This window comes from the organism of the source record quoted next, unplaced genomic scaffold (genome assembly GCF_019419815.1).
Source record: "Pyrus x bretschneideri cultivar Hongxiangsu unplaced genomic scaffold, Pyrus_bretschneideri_v1 Contig3, whole genome shotgun sequence".
Lineage (NCBI taxonomy): Eukaryota > Viridiplantae > Streptophyta > Magnoliopsida > Rosales > Rosaceae > Pyrus > Pyrus x bretschneideri.
The window spans coordinates 9,102,501-9,120,334 of NW_025999612.1; the positions used below are offsets into that span (position 1 = coordinate 9,102,501).

Here is a 17,834-nt window from a genome sequence, read left to right on the forward strand (position 1 = left end):
TCTATTTTCTTCTTCTTGGGATCATTAGAGTTATCTTGGATACTCTTCTTATTCAACAGTCTCTCCAACACTTGTGTTAGAATTGTGTACTCTAAGTTCTTCCCCAACAGACCCTCCTACCAGCTCCGAACGGAATCAACTGAAAGTCATTCCCTTTATAATCTATCCCTCTATTCGGGAACCTTTCTAGCTCGAACTCCTCTGGTTTTTTGTGTAACTCGGGATCACTTGCTATTTCCCATGCATTGACCACCACTTATGTCTTTGATTTGATTTTGTAACCACCTATTTCCACATCTTGGGTCTACAACCTAGGCACCAGTATTGGAACTGGTGTATGCTAGCAAAAAGTCTCCTTAACCACCGCCTTTAAGTAGTGTATTTCTACCAAATCATCCTCTGTTATGTGTGCTCCATTACCGACTATTCCTCGTACCTCAGTCTGCAACTTTTTCATGATATGTGTTGATTAACATGTTAACCTTTAACATATAATGTGTTGATTAACTTGTTCATGATGCCTTGTTTCTTGGTGCTCAGCAATTTGGACATTATCTTCAGGATATAAGGTCGCACTGAGGTTAAACACTTGTGCTTGAAGCACGTGATTGAATATCAAGGTACAACATTTTGCAGTATTGGTTCACCAAAGAATAGATTTGCCAAGGATAACAATTTTGGAAGCCAGAGTGCCTCGAAAAGAAGATTGCGTGCGTGCTCTGCATGAGAAGTAGATCTGTTGGTGGTGAAGATTTCCGTGGAGAAGGGTCATCGGCATCTCAGCACAGCTCCCCAAGGGATTGACACTTTGGATGTGTAGTTAGGCTCTTGCTTGTTGATGTGCTACAAAAAGAGGACAAAGTTAGTTCTGAAATGTACCTTTGTGGGGCTAGGTGTAGGCCTTGATGCTCGCAATCAAAACTAACTGAGTGCTAGGCGTGTCACTGCTATCTCAATATAGCAGATGTAGAACAAGTGTGTTTTAAGTCAATTACTTGCGCCCCAAGTTACTCGGACTTCTTGTTATCAAAGGATTGTCGTGGATAGAAGTCCACATTAAGTTCTTTTTCTTGCCTTGTAAACAAGGACTTTTAGTTCATAGTCTTGTATGTTCGAATGAAGGGAGTCCAGATCCCCTTTAAGCCATTTAGCCATTTGCTTGGTTCTTGATTGATTTTAATATATCATATCCATTAAACTAACCAGATCCAAATGCAAATGAGACTCTTAAAGTTGGAAAACAGGTGAATATGACTTGAATACATATTGGAGAATGCATTACGTAATAGATCTACAAATTTAGAGAACAAACAAAGAGTTTCGGGCAAGATTTCACTTTGTCTGTCAAGGTTGAACTTCTTGCAGTCACTTATTTTTGTGATTACAGGGGTTTGTAGGCTAGAAAGGGATGGATGGTAAACAAGTTTACATAAAGGAATCGATACTACACCACTGAAGGAGATAGTAAAGCTTTTAAACTAAAGAAAGAGATAGCTTGTCCTAAAAGGACTACATTTGGGTTGATTTCAGCTTTTGGATGCAAATCTGGCTTGAGAGCAGAGTTTGTATGTTTGTTTGTTTGATTGGTTGAGTGTCTTTGTCTCTGGGGCCTCTTCCTCCTTTGATAGGCCAATTAGCCCAACTGTTGCAACTTTGTTCTTACCCGAAAGCATCTGAAAAGTATTGAGTCATCAACTTTTTAATTGTATTGCCACTGAAAAGTGCTTTTTGGCTGATTGTGAGTTAGCCTCCATCACTTGTTATTTAAATCATAGGCACATGGTATATGCATTAATGGGGAGACACCAATTTGTCTCTGGACCTGGTGCTAGGCTTCAAGCAAGTCTTCTTCTAATTGGCATCTCTGAGCTTTCTCACACTTATAGCCCAATGTTCAAATATTAACTCAAACAAGATAGCCAGCAAAATTTGTCGGACAGTTAAGCCTTGTAAAACACGTTCTAGTCTAGTACTAGTTTTTTCTCTTCTTTTTCTCTCGTAGCGGTTTTTTGGCCTAGCAATGTATTTGTCCTGTGAATTCTGCTATTAATAATTTTCTTTTTATCAATCATTATATATTGCGCAGAACTTGAATAACTTCTTACGCATGCCGTGGCAAGCAGGGAATCATCTTGTTCTTTCTTCCATTTACTTTAGGAGTCTGCTTCTGAGATATAGGCAAAGGGCAATGCGTGAGTCTTCTCGTCTCACGGAAACCGCGGTCTGGCAACGACAATCAGATTGGCTATCCTGTGCATTGTGATACCAAAAATTTCTTCCAAGTCCAAATCTTTAGCTGTATACCCGGAGGAAGCTCCCAATCCAAGCTATGCAGAAGTTGAACTAAAGCAAGCTCAAAGGTTGTTGTTCTGAACGCAATAGCTGAACGTAATACAGCAAGCATATCTTAGTCAGATTGGTGGTGCCAGGATAAGACTCTGCAACCCGACAAACCAGACGAGCAACTTCTTCCTAACATGGCCATACTTCTCTGCCAATCCGCGAAGAGATAGGTGAGGGGTTGTTTCCCAGCTGGTGAAGGTTACCAATAACAGGTAGCTTCGGAGGGCTTGGTGGAAGTTTGAGTTTTCTTTTCCGCGACTTATCCTCAAAGATAAACTTGAGCAACAATATGCGAAAACTGAATGCAAGAAGCAAAGAGGGTTCCTTAAGCAATTAAAGTAGAGCCATTGGAAACCAAAATTCAGTGCCTCGGAGTTTCTGGTATGGCGCCCCTAGTTGTCATAATCAATTTCAATATACTGAGATTTGCTTTCGGTGGCACCTACTAGTCGTCAATCGGCAAGGAAGCCACCTCAATTACTTTGTACCATTCAGATTTTCCACCTTGTTTTACTAACAGAAATATGCCAGACAAATCCTCATCTTCTTTTCTGGTTGGCTGTGTAGTAACGGATGATGATACACGCTGTGGTCCCGAAAATAAGTGAGAGATAGAGAAACATGCAGAACTATTATCGAGCTCCACAGAAAGAAACTCGAGGATCATTACCCTTATGGAATAGTAATACGGAAACAAAGTATTCAACATTCATCGGTAGTGCGAGATGTTAAAGAAATCAACCCCATCTCATTAAAGGACCTACACAAATCTAGAATAAAGAATTCTAGAACATTCACTAAGGTTGGTTAGCTAGATTATCCAAGTTAAAGTAGTACTTTGTAGAAATGACTAGAATGTTGTTTCTTAAGTTGGTGGAAGAGTCTAGAAGAATGGTGAGGTTTCCACCAACATGCAAGATTAGTGTAGATAATTCTAGCTTAGGAAGTTAGTGGAATTATCTAGATATCTCTAGCATGGTGTGTCCATGCTTCTCCAAGGTTCCATCCATGCCTATAAAAGGAGAAGGCATCCACACCATTTGTATCAACAAATCAACAAGCAACCAATCAATTAACAAGAGCTAAGTAAGAGAGTGGGAAGCCTTGTAAGTAGTCTTGTAAGAGTGTGAGTACTCTAGAGTTTGTCTCTAGAAAGTGAGTGAGTGTCATTGTTCTTAAGAGTGTCCTTTGAGAGTGTTGTAATATATGTTTGTGTAATACAAGTAATTTGTTTACTTATGTTGTCTATCCAACACTTGTGTTAGAGTTGTGTACTCTAAGTTTTTTTTCCCAACAATTGGTATCAGAGCGGTACGATCAGGGACTGTCTCTATTGAAGCTTTTGAGAATCGTGAGAAGTTTAGTACTTCGCAAGATTATTCGTTAATCTTGTTTGGCTTATTGAAGCTCTGCCGACACGATAGGAGATCTTCAAGTTGTTGGAGCAATCAAGAAGTTGAACAACAAAAATTACAACACGTGGGCGACATGTATGGAGTCTTACCTACAAGGCCAAGATCTTTGGGATGTCGTCGGCAGTAATGAAGTTACGCAGCCAGAAGAAGACACCAGCGGCGCTTTGAGGAAGTGGAAGATCAAGGCAGGTAAGGCCTGTTTGCCTTAAAAACTACAGTTGAAGATGACATGTTAGAGCACATACGGAAGGCCAAGACACCAAAAGAAGCATGGCACACCTTCGCCACACTTTTTTCAAAGAGGAACGATACAAGACTGCAGCTTCTCGAGAACGAGTTGTTATCAGTGGCCCAAAGGGACATGACGATTGCGCAATATTTCCACAAGGTAAAGTCTATTTGTCGTGAAATTTCTGAATTAGATCCTAGTGCTGCCATTGTAGAATCCAGGATAAAAAGAATAATTATCCATGGATTGAGACCCGAATATCGAGGCTTCGTTGCCGCTATACAAGGATGGCCGACCCAACCATCACTTGTTGAGTTTGAGAATTTGCTTGCCGATCAAGAAGCTTTGGCAAAGCAAATGGGAGGGATCTCGTTAAAAGGTGAGGAGGAAGCGCTCTACACCAAAAGTAAAGGCAGTTTTAAGCAGCGTGCTGGTGGTGGATCTAAAAGAAATGGTGACAAGGAAAGAGGTCATCAAGAATGAGGGAGTTCTCGGCCAGGGGGAGCTCCGAAGTATCACGGCAACCATGTTCAGTCCTAGAATAATAAAAGATTTGAGGGCAAGTGTTACAATTGTGGAAAGAATGGCCACATGGCAAAGGATTGCTGGTTCAAAAGGCCTGCAGAGAGTAACGTCGCCAACTCAGAGAAGAAAAGTGAAGATGATTGGGACACCGTAGCATATCTAGCTATGGATGAACAATGGGATGCTGAAGCATCTTCTTGGTGGTGCTTAGAAAATGAAGTGTTGCCTAACTCAAGAGAGATTAAAGATATGTTGCAGGAGAAAATGGGAGACCAAGTTGCCCAAATCCAACCGAGTCCAGATGAGCTCGAGGAATTGCTTGATGGTAACGATGTCAAGCAAGAAGTACCTAAGAGTCATTAGAAAACTGAAGAAGTTAGATCTAGTGAAGTGGAAGTATCAACTCCACATTCACAACTAAGGAAGTCGACAGGAATATTGAAGCCAAATCTCAAATACGCCACCGCAACCATAGTAGAAGAAGCAGTTGAAGCTAAGATGTGTAAAGAAGCATCACAGAATTCCGAGTGGCATACATCTGGGCGAAGAGGATACTGTGTTAAAGAAATATCAAACTATGTGAAACCCATCTCATACAAATGGGTGTTCAAGATGAAGCGTTGTCAACCCAGCGTAGAGAGAAGAATGAGATGGTGTTGAGGGGGAGTGTTAAAGAAATCGACCCCATCTCATTAAAGGACCTACACAAATCTAGAATAAAGAATTCTAGAACATTCACTAAGGTTGGTTAGCTAGATTATCCAAGTTAAAGTAGTACTTTGTAGAAATGACTAGAATGTTGTTTCTTAAGTTGGTGGAAGAGTCTAGAAGAATGGTGAGGTTTCCACCAACATGCAAGATTAGTGTAGATAATTCTAGCTTAGGAAGTTAGTGGAATTATCTAGATATCTTTAGCATGGTGTGTCCATGCTTCTCCAAGGTTTCATCCATGCCTATAAAAGGAGAAGGCATCCACACCATTTGTATCAACAAATCAACAAGCAACCAATCAATTCAGAAGAGCTAAGTAAGAGAGTGGGAAGCCTTGTAAGTAGTCTTGTAAGAGTGTGAGTGCTCTAGAGTTTGTCTCTAGAAAGTGAGTGAGTGTCATTGTTCTTAAGAGTGTCCTTTGAGAGTGTTGTAATATTTGTTTGTGTAATACAAGTAATTTGTTTACTTGTGTTGTCTCTCCAACACTTGTGTTAGAGTTGTGTACTCTAAGTTTTTTTTTCCCAACACGAGATTTGAACGATTCAACGTTCATCGATATATAGCCACATCAGAATAAATACATTTGGTTCTGTTTGTAAAATTCAACATCATGACAAATTAATAAAGCAATATGACAATGCTCTTATAGTCCATTAATTGTCCTTTCTGGTTTTCTACTTTTGACAATTGGTGCACAAGAGACGACGATCAGGGTTCGGAATAATGGATTTTCGTCCCACCCTACGTGCTGTCAATTTGTATCAACAAGGGAGCTTTCCCTCTCCAATATAAACTGTAAGTGGTTTCTTAAATTCCTTCAGTTACACGCCACTTAGTACTACGGTCTGGTGGTATTCCTCTTCACTTGTAAGTGAAAGGTCTTAGGTTCGATTTTCGCCAAAGACAAATTTGAACCACATTATTATAGTCAGCGTGAGGCTTAGTCTACTCCCCCACTTCTTTAGTGTAGATAATATCGTTTGTTAAAAAAAAAAAAAAACATACATTCACACACATAATACTCTGGCACTGCATGTGCTAGTTATTTGGCAATAGCGACAGACAAGGCGAACATAATAGGTGACGGTAGAAGGCTTAGAGCCTTACGTTAGACATAAAATACATGGGCCGCGTACATAGACAATGTAGCCTCTATCTTTCAACCTAAATAAGGAAGAGCAACAGCTTTGAGAGGATACTTTAGGTTTACAGTTACACCATTTGATTCAGTCAGGTCAAAACCCTCGCCACTTGCTCCACCGGGCAATGCCCAGTTGAACTTGTGCACGATATTCGCCAGAACAATCTCATCTATAGATATTGCAAACTGAATTCCCGGGCAGATCCTCCTGCCAGCTCCAAATGGAATGAACTGGAAGTCATTCCCTTTATAGTCTAGACTGTTATTCAAGAACCTTTCTGGCTCGTACTCCTCTGGGTTTTCATACATTTCAGGATCTCTTCCGATTCCCCACGCGTTGATCATAACAAGTGTCTTGGCCTTAATGTCGTAATCATTTATTTTCACATCTTGCGTCGACACCCTGGGAACTAGTAATGGAGCTGGAGTATGTAAGCGAAGAGTCTCCTTGATCACTGCCTTCAAGTAGTGCATGCCTACCAAATCATCCTCTGTAATTATGTCTGTTATGTTTCCGACCATTCCCCGTACCTCATTCTGCAATTTGCTCATGATCCTCGGATGCCTCAAAAGCTCAGTCATTGCCCACTCTAGCACTGTATATGTGGTATGAGAGCCTCCAAGAAACATATCCTACATGAACAATTACCAAACTTAGGCTGATCAGGTAAAATCATCCTCTTGTGATTCAGTAGCTCATTTTTTGTTCCGTCATTTTGTCAACGTTTACAAGCAGTTATAGTAAACTTTCTAGTTCCAAGTATATGTAAATGTCACATGCATATGCAAATCAGATGCAAATATAGAGACTTACTAAGATAAGAGCCTTTATGCCAACTCTATCAAGAGAAAAACCAGCCAAGCTTCCTTCCTGAATCCCAAGCAAAATATCCACGAAATCCTTTTGTTCCTTGTTCTCGACATGCGTCTGATCGATATGCTCTTGAACCACACTCTCTAGAAAGTCGTCAAATTGCTTAGCAACCTTGTCTATCTTGGCATGCAAACCATTGACATGGCTCAACCAAAAAAGCCATGGGATATAATCCCCGATATCCATAGTTCCCAATAACTCTATGAACCCCTTTATAATCTCCTTGGACATCTTCCCACCTTCTTCACCACTGTACTTCCTCCCTAGAGCCACTCTACATATCACATCGTTGGTAAGCGTCAAAAACATTTCGCTTAAATTCAGAACTGATGATGATGAGGAGGAAGAGGATAATATAGAACAAGAGTCCTTTATTTTGTTGATCATGTGCTGGGTTTCCTCTTCTCTCACAGCATGAAAAGAGCGAACCCTTTTGTTGCTCAAAAGATTTGAAACACATATAAGTTTCATCTGCCTCCAGTACTCACCATAAGGGGCTGTTGCCATGTCTTTGTAGTTGTAGGCAAGCTTCTCATAGATGGTGGACTTGGGTCGGTCGGAAAATGCGATGTCATGGGTTTTCATGATCTCACGGGCAGCCTCAGCCGAAGAGACAACAAGGACTGGGACACTTCCGAAATGGAGAAGCATAAGAGGGCCATGGCGTTTAGATAAGGCTAGAAGTGAGCGATGTGGGTGCAAGCCTAATTGGTGAAAGTTTCCAATGATGGGGAGCTTTGGTGGAGATGGCGGTAAGGAGTTGTTGGCGGTGGTTGCACTAGCAGAGGACCATTTGTATAGGAGGATTAGGAAAATGGCCATGAGCGCGAAGGAAACAGGCTGCAACAAGTCGGAGGTTCCAAGCAGTTGTAGCATTTGTAAGAGATGTCTTAGCATCTTAATTCTTCTTTTTGAATCAGTAACAAGTGTTTTAATTAGGAAACTGAAGGAAATTGTGTCTGTTTGTTGTTTAAATACAGATCTTAGGTCTTGGTATCGTGCGGAATAGGATCATCCCAAAAGCAAACAACGTAAAGGCTGAATTGTCCGTATGTAGACCACACCAATTCTAGACAACTTGAAAGCTTTTCCAACTTGCTGACATTGACCTTGTAACTACATTATTTGTGACAGAGATCTTGGATTCACCTCACAAGATTGTAGAAAAATCAGATGTCGACGAATTTTATGAAACTTGGACTTTTATTTTTGCTTGGATTTGTAAATATACAAAGATCTTTTGGATATTCTTAAGTAGGTCACAGATTTCATGATCTTTACATATCTTCGTGTTTTTGCTTACGTAATGAAACTATAGATAAAACAGATGTCGTCCTCGGCAGCAGATATCATCGACATCTTCACACGCCCAGCCTTCCAACTAAAACTGGAACGCATACGAATCCTGTAGTTTGATCAGAGAAAAGCTATTTGATGTAAACTCGTATCTGAAGGTGATATCATCAAGCTTAAATTTAAAAAATATCACCTCTGATGATATTTTTTAGGGGTGTAATATCCAAGCACTCCCTTCCAATTTTCTGCTGTCGAATCGGATAAATTGAAGAAGATCCAAGGACAAAAATTAACTCAAGATATGTAAGAAGTGAAAAGGGGTGTATGGATATCACACCCTAATTTTTATGGAGACATAATGTTTATGTTTATGTCACAAGAGCAAGCTCGCGCGCGCACACAAGATTTGACTTTGTCTTTGCTCAGCAGTTGGCGTCGAAAATTTACAAGAATGTGCCTCCAATTTTTAGCAGTGCACTTAACTTTTAAGCATTTAATCCTCCCCGCTCGCTCCACCATGCAATTTCCAATGGAACTTGTGCACGTTACTTGTTAAGGCAATCTCATTAACAGCTATGGCAAACTGAATTTCTGGGCAGACCCTCCTACCAGCTCCAAACGGAATCAACTGAAAGTCATTCCCTTTATAATCTATCCCTCTATTCAGGAACCTTTCTAGCTCGAACTCCTCTGGTTTTTTGTATAACTCGGGATCTCTTGCTATTTCCCATGCATTGATCACCACTTATGTCTTGGATTTGATTTTGTAACCACCTATTTCCACATCTTGGGTCGACAACCTAGGCACCAGTAATGGAACTGGTGTATGCAAGCGAAAAGTCTCCTTAACCACCGCCTTTAAGTAGTGCATTTCTACCAAATCATCCTCTGTTATGTGTGCTCCGTTACCGACTATTCCTCGTACCTCAGTCTGCAACTTGTTCATGATATGTGTTGATTAACATGTTAACCTTTAACATATAATGTGTTGATTAACTTGTTCATGATGCCTTGTTTCTTGGTCCTCAGCAATTCGGACATTATCTTCAGGATATATGGTCGCTCTGAGCCTCTGAGGTTAAACACTTGTGCTTGAAGCACGTGATTGAATATCAAGGTACAACATTTTGCAGTACTGGTTCACCAGAGAATAGATTTGCCAAGGACAACAATTTTGGAAGCCAGAGTGCCTCAATAAGAAGATTGCGTGCGTGCTCTGTATGAGAAGTAGATCAGTGACTGAGCCAGCAAGCATATCTTGGTCAGATTGGTGGTGCCAGGATAAGACTCTGCAACCCGACAAACCAGACGAGCAACTTCTTCTCTAACATGGCCATACTGCTCTGCCAATCCGCAAAGAGATAGGTGAGGGGTTTTTTCCCAGCTGGTGAAGGTTACCAATGACAGGTAGCTTCGGAGGGCTTGGTGGAAGTTTGAGTTTTCTTTTCCGTCACTTACCCTCAAAGATAAACTTGAGCAACAATATGAGGAAACTGAATGCAAGAAGCAAAGAGTGTTCCTTTAGCAATTGAAGTAGAGCCATTGGAAACCAAAATTTAGTGCATCAGAGTTTCTGGTATGGCGCCCCTAGTTGTCGTAATCAATTTCAATATACTGAGATTTGCTTTCGGTGGCACCTACTAGTCGTCAATCGGCAAGGAAGCCACCTCAATTACTTTATACCATTCAGATTTTCCACCTTGTTTTACTAACAGAAATATGCCAGACAAATCCTCATCTTCTTTTCTGATTGGCCGTGTAGTAACGGATGATGATACACGCTGTGGTCCCAAAAATAAGTGACAGATAGAGAAACATGCAGAACTATTATCAAGCTCCACAGAAAGAAACTCGAGGATCATTACCCTTGTGGAATACTAATACGGAAAAAAAGTATTCAACATTCATCGGTAGTGCAAGATTTGAACGATTCAACGTTCATCGATATATAGCCACATCAGAATAAATACATTTGGTTCTGTCTGTAAAATTCAACATCATGACAAATTAATAAAGCAATATGACAATGCTCTTATAGTCCATTAATTGTCCTTATCTGGTTTTCTACTTTTGACAGTTGGTGCACAGGACAATCTCGAGGTCGATCAGGCCCAGGACAATCTCGATGTCTTGCTTCCATTTCTTGAAATTTCCTCCACTTAAAGGCTCAATCGAAGAGAAATTCATGGCTGCAGAAGACATCTAATTATTGTTAGTAACTAACCAATGCATGTTTGTACCACACTTATGAGCAAGAGGTACAGACTGCCATTAAAGGATAATCTTTTCATACTTATATCTCAGGCCTTTGGACAAGAGTTTATGCTGAACAAAGACACCATGCGTGATTTAAATATCTTGCCTGCTCATACATACTTTCTTTTGAGAAAAATGTGGACGTTGCATGAATCTCATCACCAGAGAATGACATATATAATTTAAACAACTTAAATAATGCAAAAAGTGCATGATGATATGAATTTAAAATTGCAGAACTCATCATACAGAAAAAATTAAACACAAACATATTGGTTCCAGGGCATTTTAGTCTGCTGTGATACCAAATGTTGGAATAAATCAAATATTTTCTAACATTGAACCCTAGAACACATCATAGTTGTTAATTACATAGATGAAGCTAACCTGCAGAAGACATGGTCGTGTTTCAAAGGGACTCTTCTACTCACTAGAGATCTGAATATTCTTATGGTGATAGTCCCAAATCGAAAAAGAAATTCTCTGTGAGCAGGGAATCCTTTTTATAGAGTAAGTGTTCCCCAACTTCCATCTATCGTGGAACATGGTTAATCCACCGTTGCCTCTAATTCCATCGTGCATGTTGTATCAGTGCCAATAGCAAACATATCCTACATGAATGATTTATGTTGATTAAGATATTAACCTCTGACATATACATATATATATATATAAACCTCTAACATAATATATATATATATATAATTATATATATAAGAGAGAGAGATACAGAGTTACCAGGATGAGAGCCCTTATAGTAACTGTATCAATAGGGAAACCAGTCAAGTTTCCTTTCTGAATCCCAAGCAAAACGTCCACAAAATCCTTTTGCTCATCATCTCCACTCTTTGAACTATAGTTCATATGTTCTTGAATAACTCCGTCTATAAAGTCATCCAGCTGCTTAGCCACCTTGTCCAACTTTGCTTTGAACCGTTGACATGACTCAACCAAGAAAGCCATGGAACATAGTCCCCGAAATCGATAGTCCCCACTAACTCTCCAAACTCCCCCAAAAGCTGCTTAAACGTCCTCTCACCATCTCTGCCACCGTACTTCCTCCCCAGAGCCACTCTACATACCACGTCATTAGTAAGCCGCACAAACATTTCACTTAAATTCAAAACAGATGATGATGATTGCTCTATGTGGCTGATCATGGATTTGGTTTCCTCTTCCCTCACCGAGCAAAAAGAGCGAACCCTTTTGTTGCTCAAAAGATTTAGGACACATACTCTTTTCACCTGCCTCCAGTATTCTCCATAAGGAGCAAATGCAACATCGTTGCAGTTGTAGAAGAGTTTCTCAGCGCTGGTGGACTTGGGTCGGTCAGAAAATGTGAGATCATGGGTTTTCATGATCTCGCGGGCAGCCTCAGATGAAGAGACTACAAGGACCGGGACACGTCCAAAGTGGAGAAGCATGAGAGGACCATGGCGTTGAGATAAGGCGTGAAGTAAGCGATGAGGGTGGAATCCTAGTTGATGAAAGTTTCCGATGATAGGGAGCTTTGATGGCGAAGGGGGTGAGGGGGTTTTGTTGGTGGTTGACGCGGAGTTGTACCATCTGTATAGGAGGATGAGGAATGGCCAACAGTGTGATGGTCGAAGGCAGCAAAAACAAGGAGGTTTTATCCATGACTCTAGCAATATTAGCAAAAGAAAATGTGTGCGCATCTCCTTCTGTGAAGCTTGTTTAAATAAACATCTTCATGCACCAATGTATAATAAAAAATGAAACCACCGCCCGGAAATCGGTGATTGCAACATATGACGTCCTAAAACTTTTATAAAAAATTTGTCTTAAATAGGCCATGTGTCTGCATTTTCTGCTTCATATGTTGGAGGTGTCTACATTTTCTGCTTAACATGTTGCAGTTTCCATTACAAATTTGAAGCCACATAAAATTGAAGTTTCTACTTTGCGTTAGATATGTTAGCTAGGGTCCCATTTGGTGTAATGGATTGGATTGAAACGAATAGGTTACTATTTTCATGGTTTGTTAAAGGAAAGAAAAACAAAAATTAAGCCAACTTGTGGGTAGGAGATGGATTGATAAAAAATACTTACCTATTCAATTCTTCGTAAAATGGAATGGTGAGAAAGGTGGAGGTTTCTTTCATGTCTACTCCGTCTGCAATCCCTTCCAAATAAGAAAATAAAAATCATTTTTCTCTACCCTTAATGCACGTGGAATTTTAAAAGTTATCTATCTTAATCCAATCCTTGATACCTGACCAATTCTAGATATATACGAGGATGCACAAAATTTGCCATGGAGAACCATACCAGTTGATTCCCCTCACCATATTATAGTCAGTCAACCATTGCAAAGGTGATGACTTTCTCTTTCTTTCCTTGTTTTTAATTTTTTTTAATGTTCATGATATTTCTCCAGAGAGAGAGAGAGAGAGAGAGAGAGAGGAACATATAGGTGTAGCCCCACCCTGCACCCTAATAACTAACAAAGAAGTGGGAAACAAGGATCAAACTCAGAATCACTTACAAAGAAGGTCTGGTAAAAAACGATCAACAATGTATATTAGCATATAGTGTTTAATAGTTTTACTTACAAGTATTTGTTTGTAGTTTTATTTTGATGAATAAACAAATCAGGATAAATATGATGATTGATGACTAGTACATTGACTCGCATCCAAGTGATGAAAATAGGCTTTGCGTGCAGTTGACGTAAATGAAAGCGGCAAGCACCGGTTGTCATATATAAGGTTCCATTCTTTTTGTTTTTTATTTATTTTTTAATACTTTTGGTTTATTTTATTATATAAGGTTCCATTCTTTTGGTTTATTTTATTATTTACATATTTTTCCAAATTTATGGTAATTGAAAATATATTTGAAATTTACTAATAAATAATCCTGAGACTTGGATGGGGTTATGTCTACGATTTCATGAAAATGATAGGAAGGATGAGTTGCTGCAGGAGTGTGTGTTTATTATGTGGAAAATATGGAAGAGTAGGAATGACATGCTTTTTCGTGAAGTTTCACATGATCCAATGGAGATGGTTCACTTGGTAAGGAATCAACTATTGGAATTTAAAGTCTACACCTCCGCGGCAAATAAAGAATCTGGGGGGAATGGGGGCCGTGGGTGGGGCTGTGTTTGATGGGCAGCCTGTACGCTGGAAGCGGCCAGTTTTTTGGGTGATGAAGGTCAACTGTGATGGTGCATGGTGTGCTAAGACATGCAAAGGTGGTTATGGATGGGTTATGCGCGACTTTGCTGGGTTGTTGCAAGTGGCTGGGGGAGAGGGTGGACTGTTTTTCAATACGGCGGCAATGGCGGAAGCTGCAGCTATTCGTGCGGCTTTATTGGTTTGTTTGGAGTTGGGTTATGTGGATGTGGAGATTGAGTCGGATTCTTAGGTGATAATTACAATGCTTAATGGGAAATATGAGGTGGATGCGCTTTTGGAATGCTATATTCATGATATTGGTCAGTTAGTATCTCAATTACAAGGGGTAAGGTTTGGGTTTGTCAAGTGGAAAGTAAATGCCGCTGCGCATGCTGTAGCCTCATATGTTGCCTCACATGGAGGTGTCTTCCGTTGGGATGCTATTGATCCGGAGTTTTTATTTAATGTTCTTGCTGAAGATGTAAACATTCCAATCCGAATTTAATAAAGTTTGCTATTTGACAAAAAAATAAATAAATAAATAATCGGAGATAAATTTTTGTATTACTATCCTAATTGATTGTAGATACTGAAGATGAACGCCTCTAATGTCATTCCATCTCTCTTTCTTCCTCCTATTTCTACCATAAACCATTAATTCAGACTATTTCAGTCGATCCTTATGTGTTCAATCTTCAAATGAGGTTTAATTTGCTCAGTTTTTTTTGTTCTTTCAATATATATAGTGTACATGATGCTAACATCTATTTTATTCGCACTTTTGTTGGTTATGATCGTTGTACCTATTGAATTGCTCCTCTATTTTTTTAAGCAAAAAAAAGCCATTAATAGTACAAGTATCTTTCTTTTTGTACAAACTATGAGTACGTGTAATTGTATGTTGGTTATATGAGTGTGTTGATAAATGACCTTAGATTTGTATATTTATAAGAATAAATTGTAGTAATTGTCCTTCAACTTTAATTAAATTTGAGTAATGGTCCCTCAACTAAAAATTCATTACCATTGGTCCCTCAACTTATCAAAATGTGTAGCTATAGTCTTTTTTATCAATTTCGTCAAAATTTTGTCAAAATAAGTTATGTTGGAATAACCATTTATATAATAAGGGTTCCTCAACACATCAAAGTGTGTAATTATGATCATTTTCGTCAACTACGTCAAAATTTTTGTCAAAACAAGTTATGTTGAAGGACCATTGCTACAATTGGGTTAAAGTTAATGGACTATTTCTCCAGTTGAATTAAATTTGAGGGATCAATGGTAATGGATTTTTAGTTAAGGGACCATAGCTACACGTTTTGATGAGTTGAGGGACCAATGGTAATGGATTTTTAGTTAAGGGATCATTGCTCCAATTGAGTTAAAATTAAGAGACCATAGTTACAATTTACTCTATTTATAACTGACTAGATGGGTACTGTTTTTAGGGATTAGGATTCTCTCCTTTCCTCTTTCTATTTCCTTTCATCCTCTCCTCTCACATTCTCTATTTTTTTTTTCTCTTTCTATAAAAAAATTAATATAAGATGTTGACATGATTTAATTGTGACCATTCAAATAGAAGGAGAGAAAAAAAAAAAAAAAGAGATGAGAGAATCATATTCCTTTTTTTGTACATGAAGACATGCATTTGGTTTCAAATATACCAATGAGCTTCAGCTACGTTTAATTTAAAAAAAAAAAACCTATAATATTAGTATGTTTGTGTATATTTGGTATCTTTGATTTTAAACATACAAACACCGTTTAAGTTTTTTTTTTTTAATTTTTTTTTAGCAAATGATATATCTACACTAAGGAAATAGGGAAGTGGCTAAGCCTCATACTGATCTAGTAATAATGTGATTTAAATTCGCATTCAATAAGAATCAAAACTTAAAAAATGATAAATGTTTAATAAAAATTAACAGATGTCAGGCGGTGGAATCAAATTGCTCAACCACCCCACCACTAGCAGCACACGCGTCAACTTGTAGGTTATAGAAAATCCATGATATTTTGTGTTTTGCCTAAATCATAATTCCACATCCATGGCTGGCTAGATATCTAATAACCCAGAGTTGAATCCTAAAGCTGTTGATGGGAACGAAATGTTTCAAAGGCTAATTGCTGTTTCTCAGAAGGCTGCTGGTTTTTTTTTTTTTTTTTTTTTTTTTTTTTTTTTTTTTTTGGCAAACCAGAAGACTGCTGGTTTAGGCCTCGTACAGAATTGCTATCTTCCTCTGCCAATGAGAGTGCTTATGTTTTCCTACCTGTTCAGCAATCATCTGCCGAATATGATTTTAAAATTCGGTTGGATAGTACCCAACTATTTGCATATCTAAATTTTACACTAGTCGCGAGGCGAATAAAATCTGAAATTAGATAACATTATCATCTACGTGTGTGCACATAACCTTCACCAACTAGAAACGAAAAATTAACGACAATTTTTGCTACTTTGCAAAGTCAGAGCAAAGTTGGATCCACGTCCAAGTTAGAGGACTCAATTCTTTTTAACAACACGTCAGTTCAAAGAAATTTGGTAAACATCGGCAAAATCTTCCTGGTTCACCATAGTCAAGCTCCGGCCTGTAGATTCTGTCAGCTAAAGAAACAAACACTAATTTTGAATTTGTCTTCTTCAAGAGATTAGTTAGCTAGTCCACTAGCTAGTGTGCCTGGTTCACCATAGTCGAGCTCCGGCCTGCAGATTCTTGTCAGCTAAAGAAGCAAACACTAATTTTAAAATTTTCTTTCATTTTCTGCAAGAGATTAGTTAGCTACTCCACCTGTTTTAATCTTCTTGGGGAGAAAAAAAAAACAAAATTTGGAGGTGGAGTATGTTTGCAAACAGTCACGATCTTGTGTCTCCCTAACTGGGCTTATGTTATGGAACTTTAGAGCACATAAACGCCCTCCATAGCAGTTTCAAACGCCCAACCTTCCAAACTATAAGTGGAAAGTATATAAAAGGGTTTATCTGAAGATCCAAGTAGTGCTAATCCCGTAGTTTGATGAACTGAAAACTATTCGAAGGTGTACGTGGTTACACCGATCCATGTGAACTCGTACCTTTCACGGCAGTTCAGGTAGTATATACCTTTGGTTCTAATTCGAGAACAAACACATAACACAAGATAAACTCGGGTTAAGGGATGTTCAGAAACTCCTCTTGATTAGGGTTTGACTCTTTCCTCCATCAGTTGGCATCTAAAGCTTACGAGAAGAAAGCTAAAGAATGTCGCTAATATGAGGTTAAGGTACTATTCTCTCCATATCACCAATTACTTTTATCAAGAGGATCTTGAGGATCTTTCAATCACATTCGTTCATCGTACATTATACGCTACTGACCGCACGATATATAATGAACGAATATAATTGAAGGATCTCCGGGATCCTCTCTCTTACTTTTATGGTGAATCATCAATTTCTTTCATTTCCTATCTACAAGTTTAAGCACAATTAACTGAGTAAAATATATGGCACTGATTTCTTCTTCTTTATTTTTTGTTTTTTAACTTATCTTTCTTTGACTTAATTTTGCAGTAAGAGAAATGCTAACAAGAATTTTTCAAAAGTAGAATTTTCTGTCGTCTCATATTTTTGGAACAATGGGGGATCCTCTATCCCCTCTCCCTTTTTGTCTTGCTGAAGATGTTTTTAGTCGAGGTCTAGTGGATCTTGTAAATTCTGGAAGGGTTAAACCCATTTCTTCCCCTCGGGGAGTGACTGCTCCTTCTCATATTCTCTATGCGGATGACATAATGGTATTTTGCAAAGGTGACAAGCGCAGCCTTATGAACCTTATGTTGTGCGGAAGCTTCAACAAGTGTGAGTGAAATATAATAAACCCTAGAAACTGATAACAGATAAATGGAACAATACCAACAAGAAC

The 17,834-nt window shown here is 38.9% G+C and overlaps 1 protein-coding gene, 1 long non-coding RNA gene and 1 pseudogene across 2 annotated transcripts; 1 reads left to right on the top strand and 2 right to left on the bottom strand.

Moving 5' to 3' along the window:
* The first annotated feature begins 547 nt into the window (after window positions 1-547).
* Window positions 548-9,729, top strand: LOC125479593. Its single transcript, XR_007260121.1, has 2 exons — window positions 548-580; window positions 9,612-9,729. It is a non-coding gene; the product is annotated as an uncharacterized LOC125479593 (long non-coding RNA).
* On the bottom strand, window positions 6,230-8,135 carry LOC103959389 (cytochrome P450 736A117). Its single transcript, XM_048589100.1, has 2 exons — window positions 7,179-8,135; window positions 6,230-6,997 (listed from the first exon to the last, which is right to left on the bottom strand). The coding sequence occupies exons 1-2, from the start codon at window positions 8,133-8,135 to the stop codon at window positions 6,383-6,385; spliced, it is 1,572 nt and encodes a 523-aa protein (XP_048445057.1). The 3' UTR covers window positions 6,230-6,382.
* On the bottom strand, window positions 8,827-12,528 carry LOC103926796 (annotated as a pseudogene).
* Window positions 12,529-17,834: the final 5,306 nt, after the last annotated feature.

Coding starts and splice junctions, on each gene's coding strand:
- LOC103959389 (XM_048589100.1), bottom strand. CDS start 8,135: ATGCTAAGACATCTCTTACAAATGCTACAACTGCTTGGAACCTCCGAC. Junction 6,998..7,178: donor GCATAAAGGCTCTTATCTTA/GTAAGTCTCTAT, acceptor TTGTTCATGTAG/GATATGTTTCTTGGAGGCTC.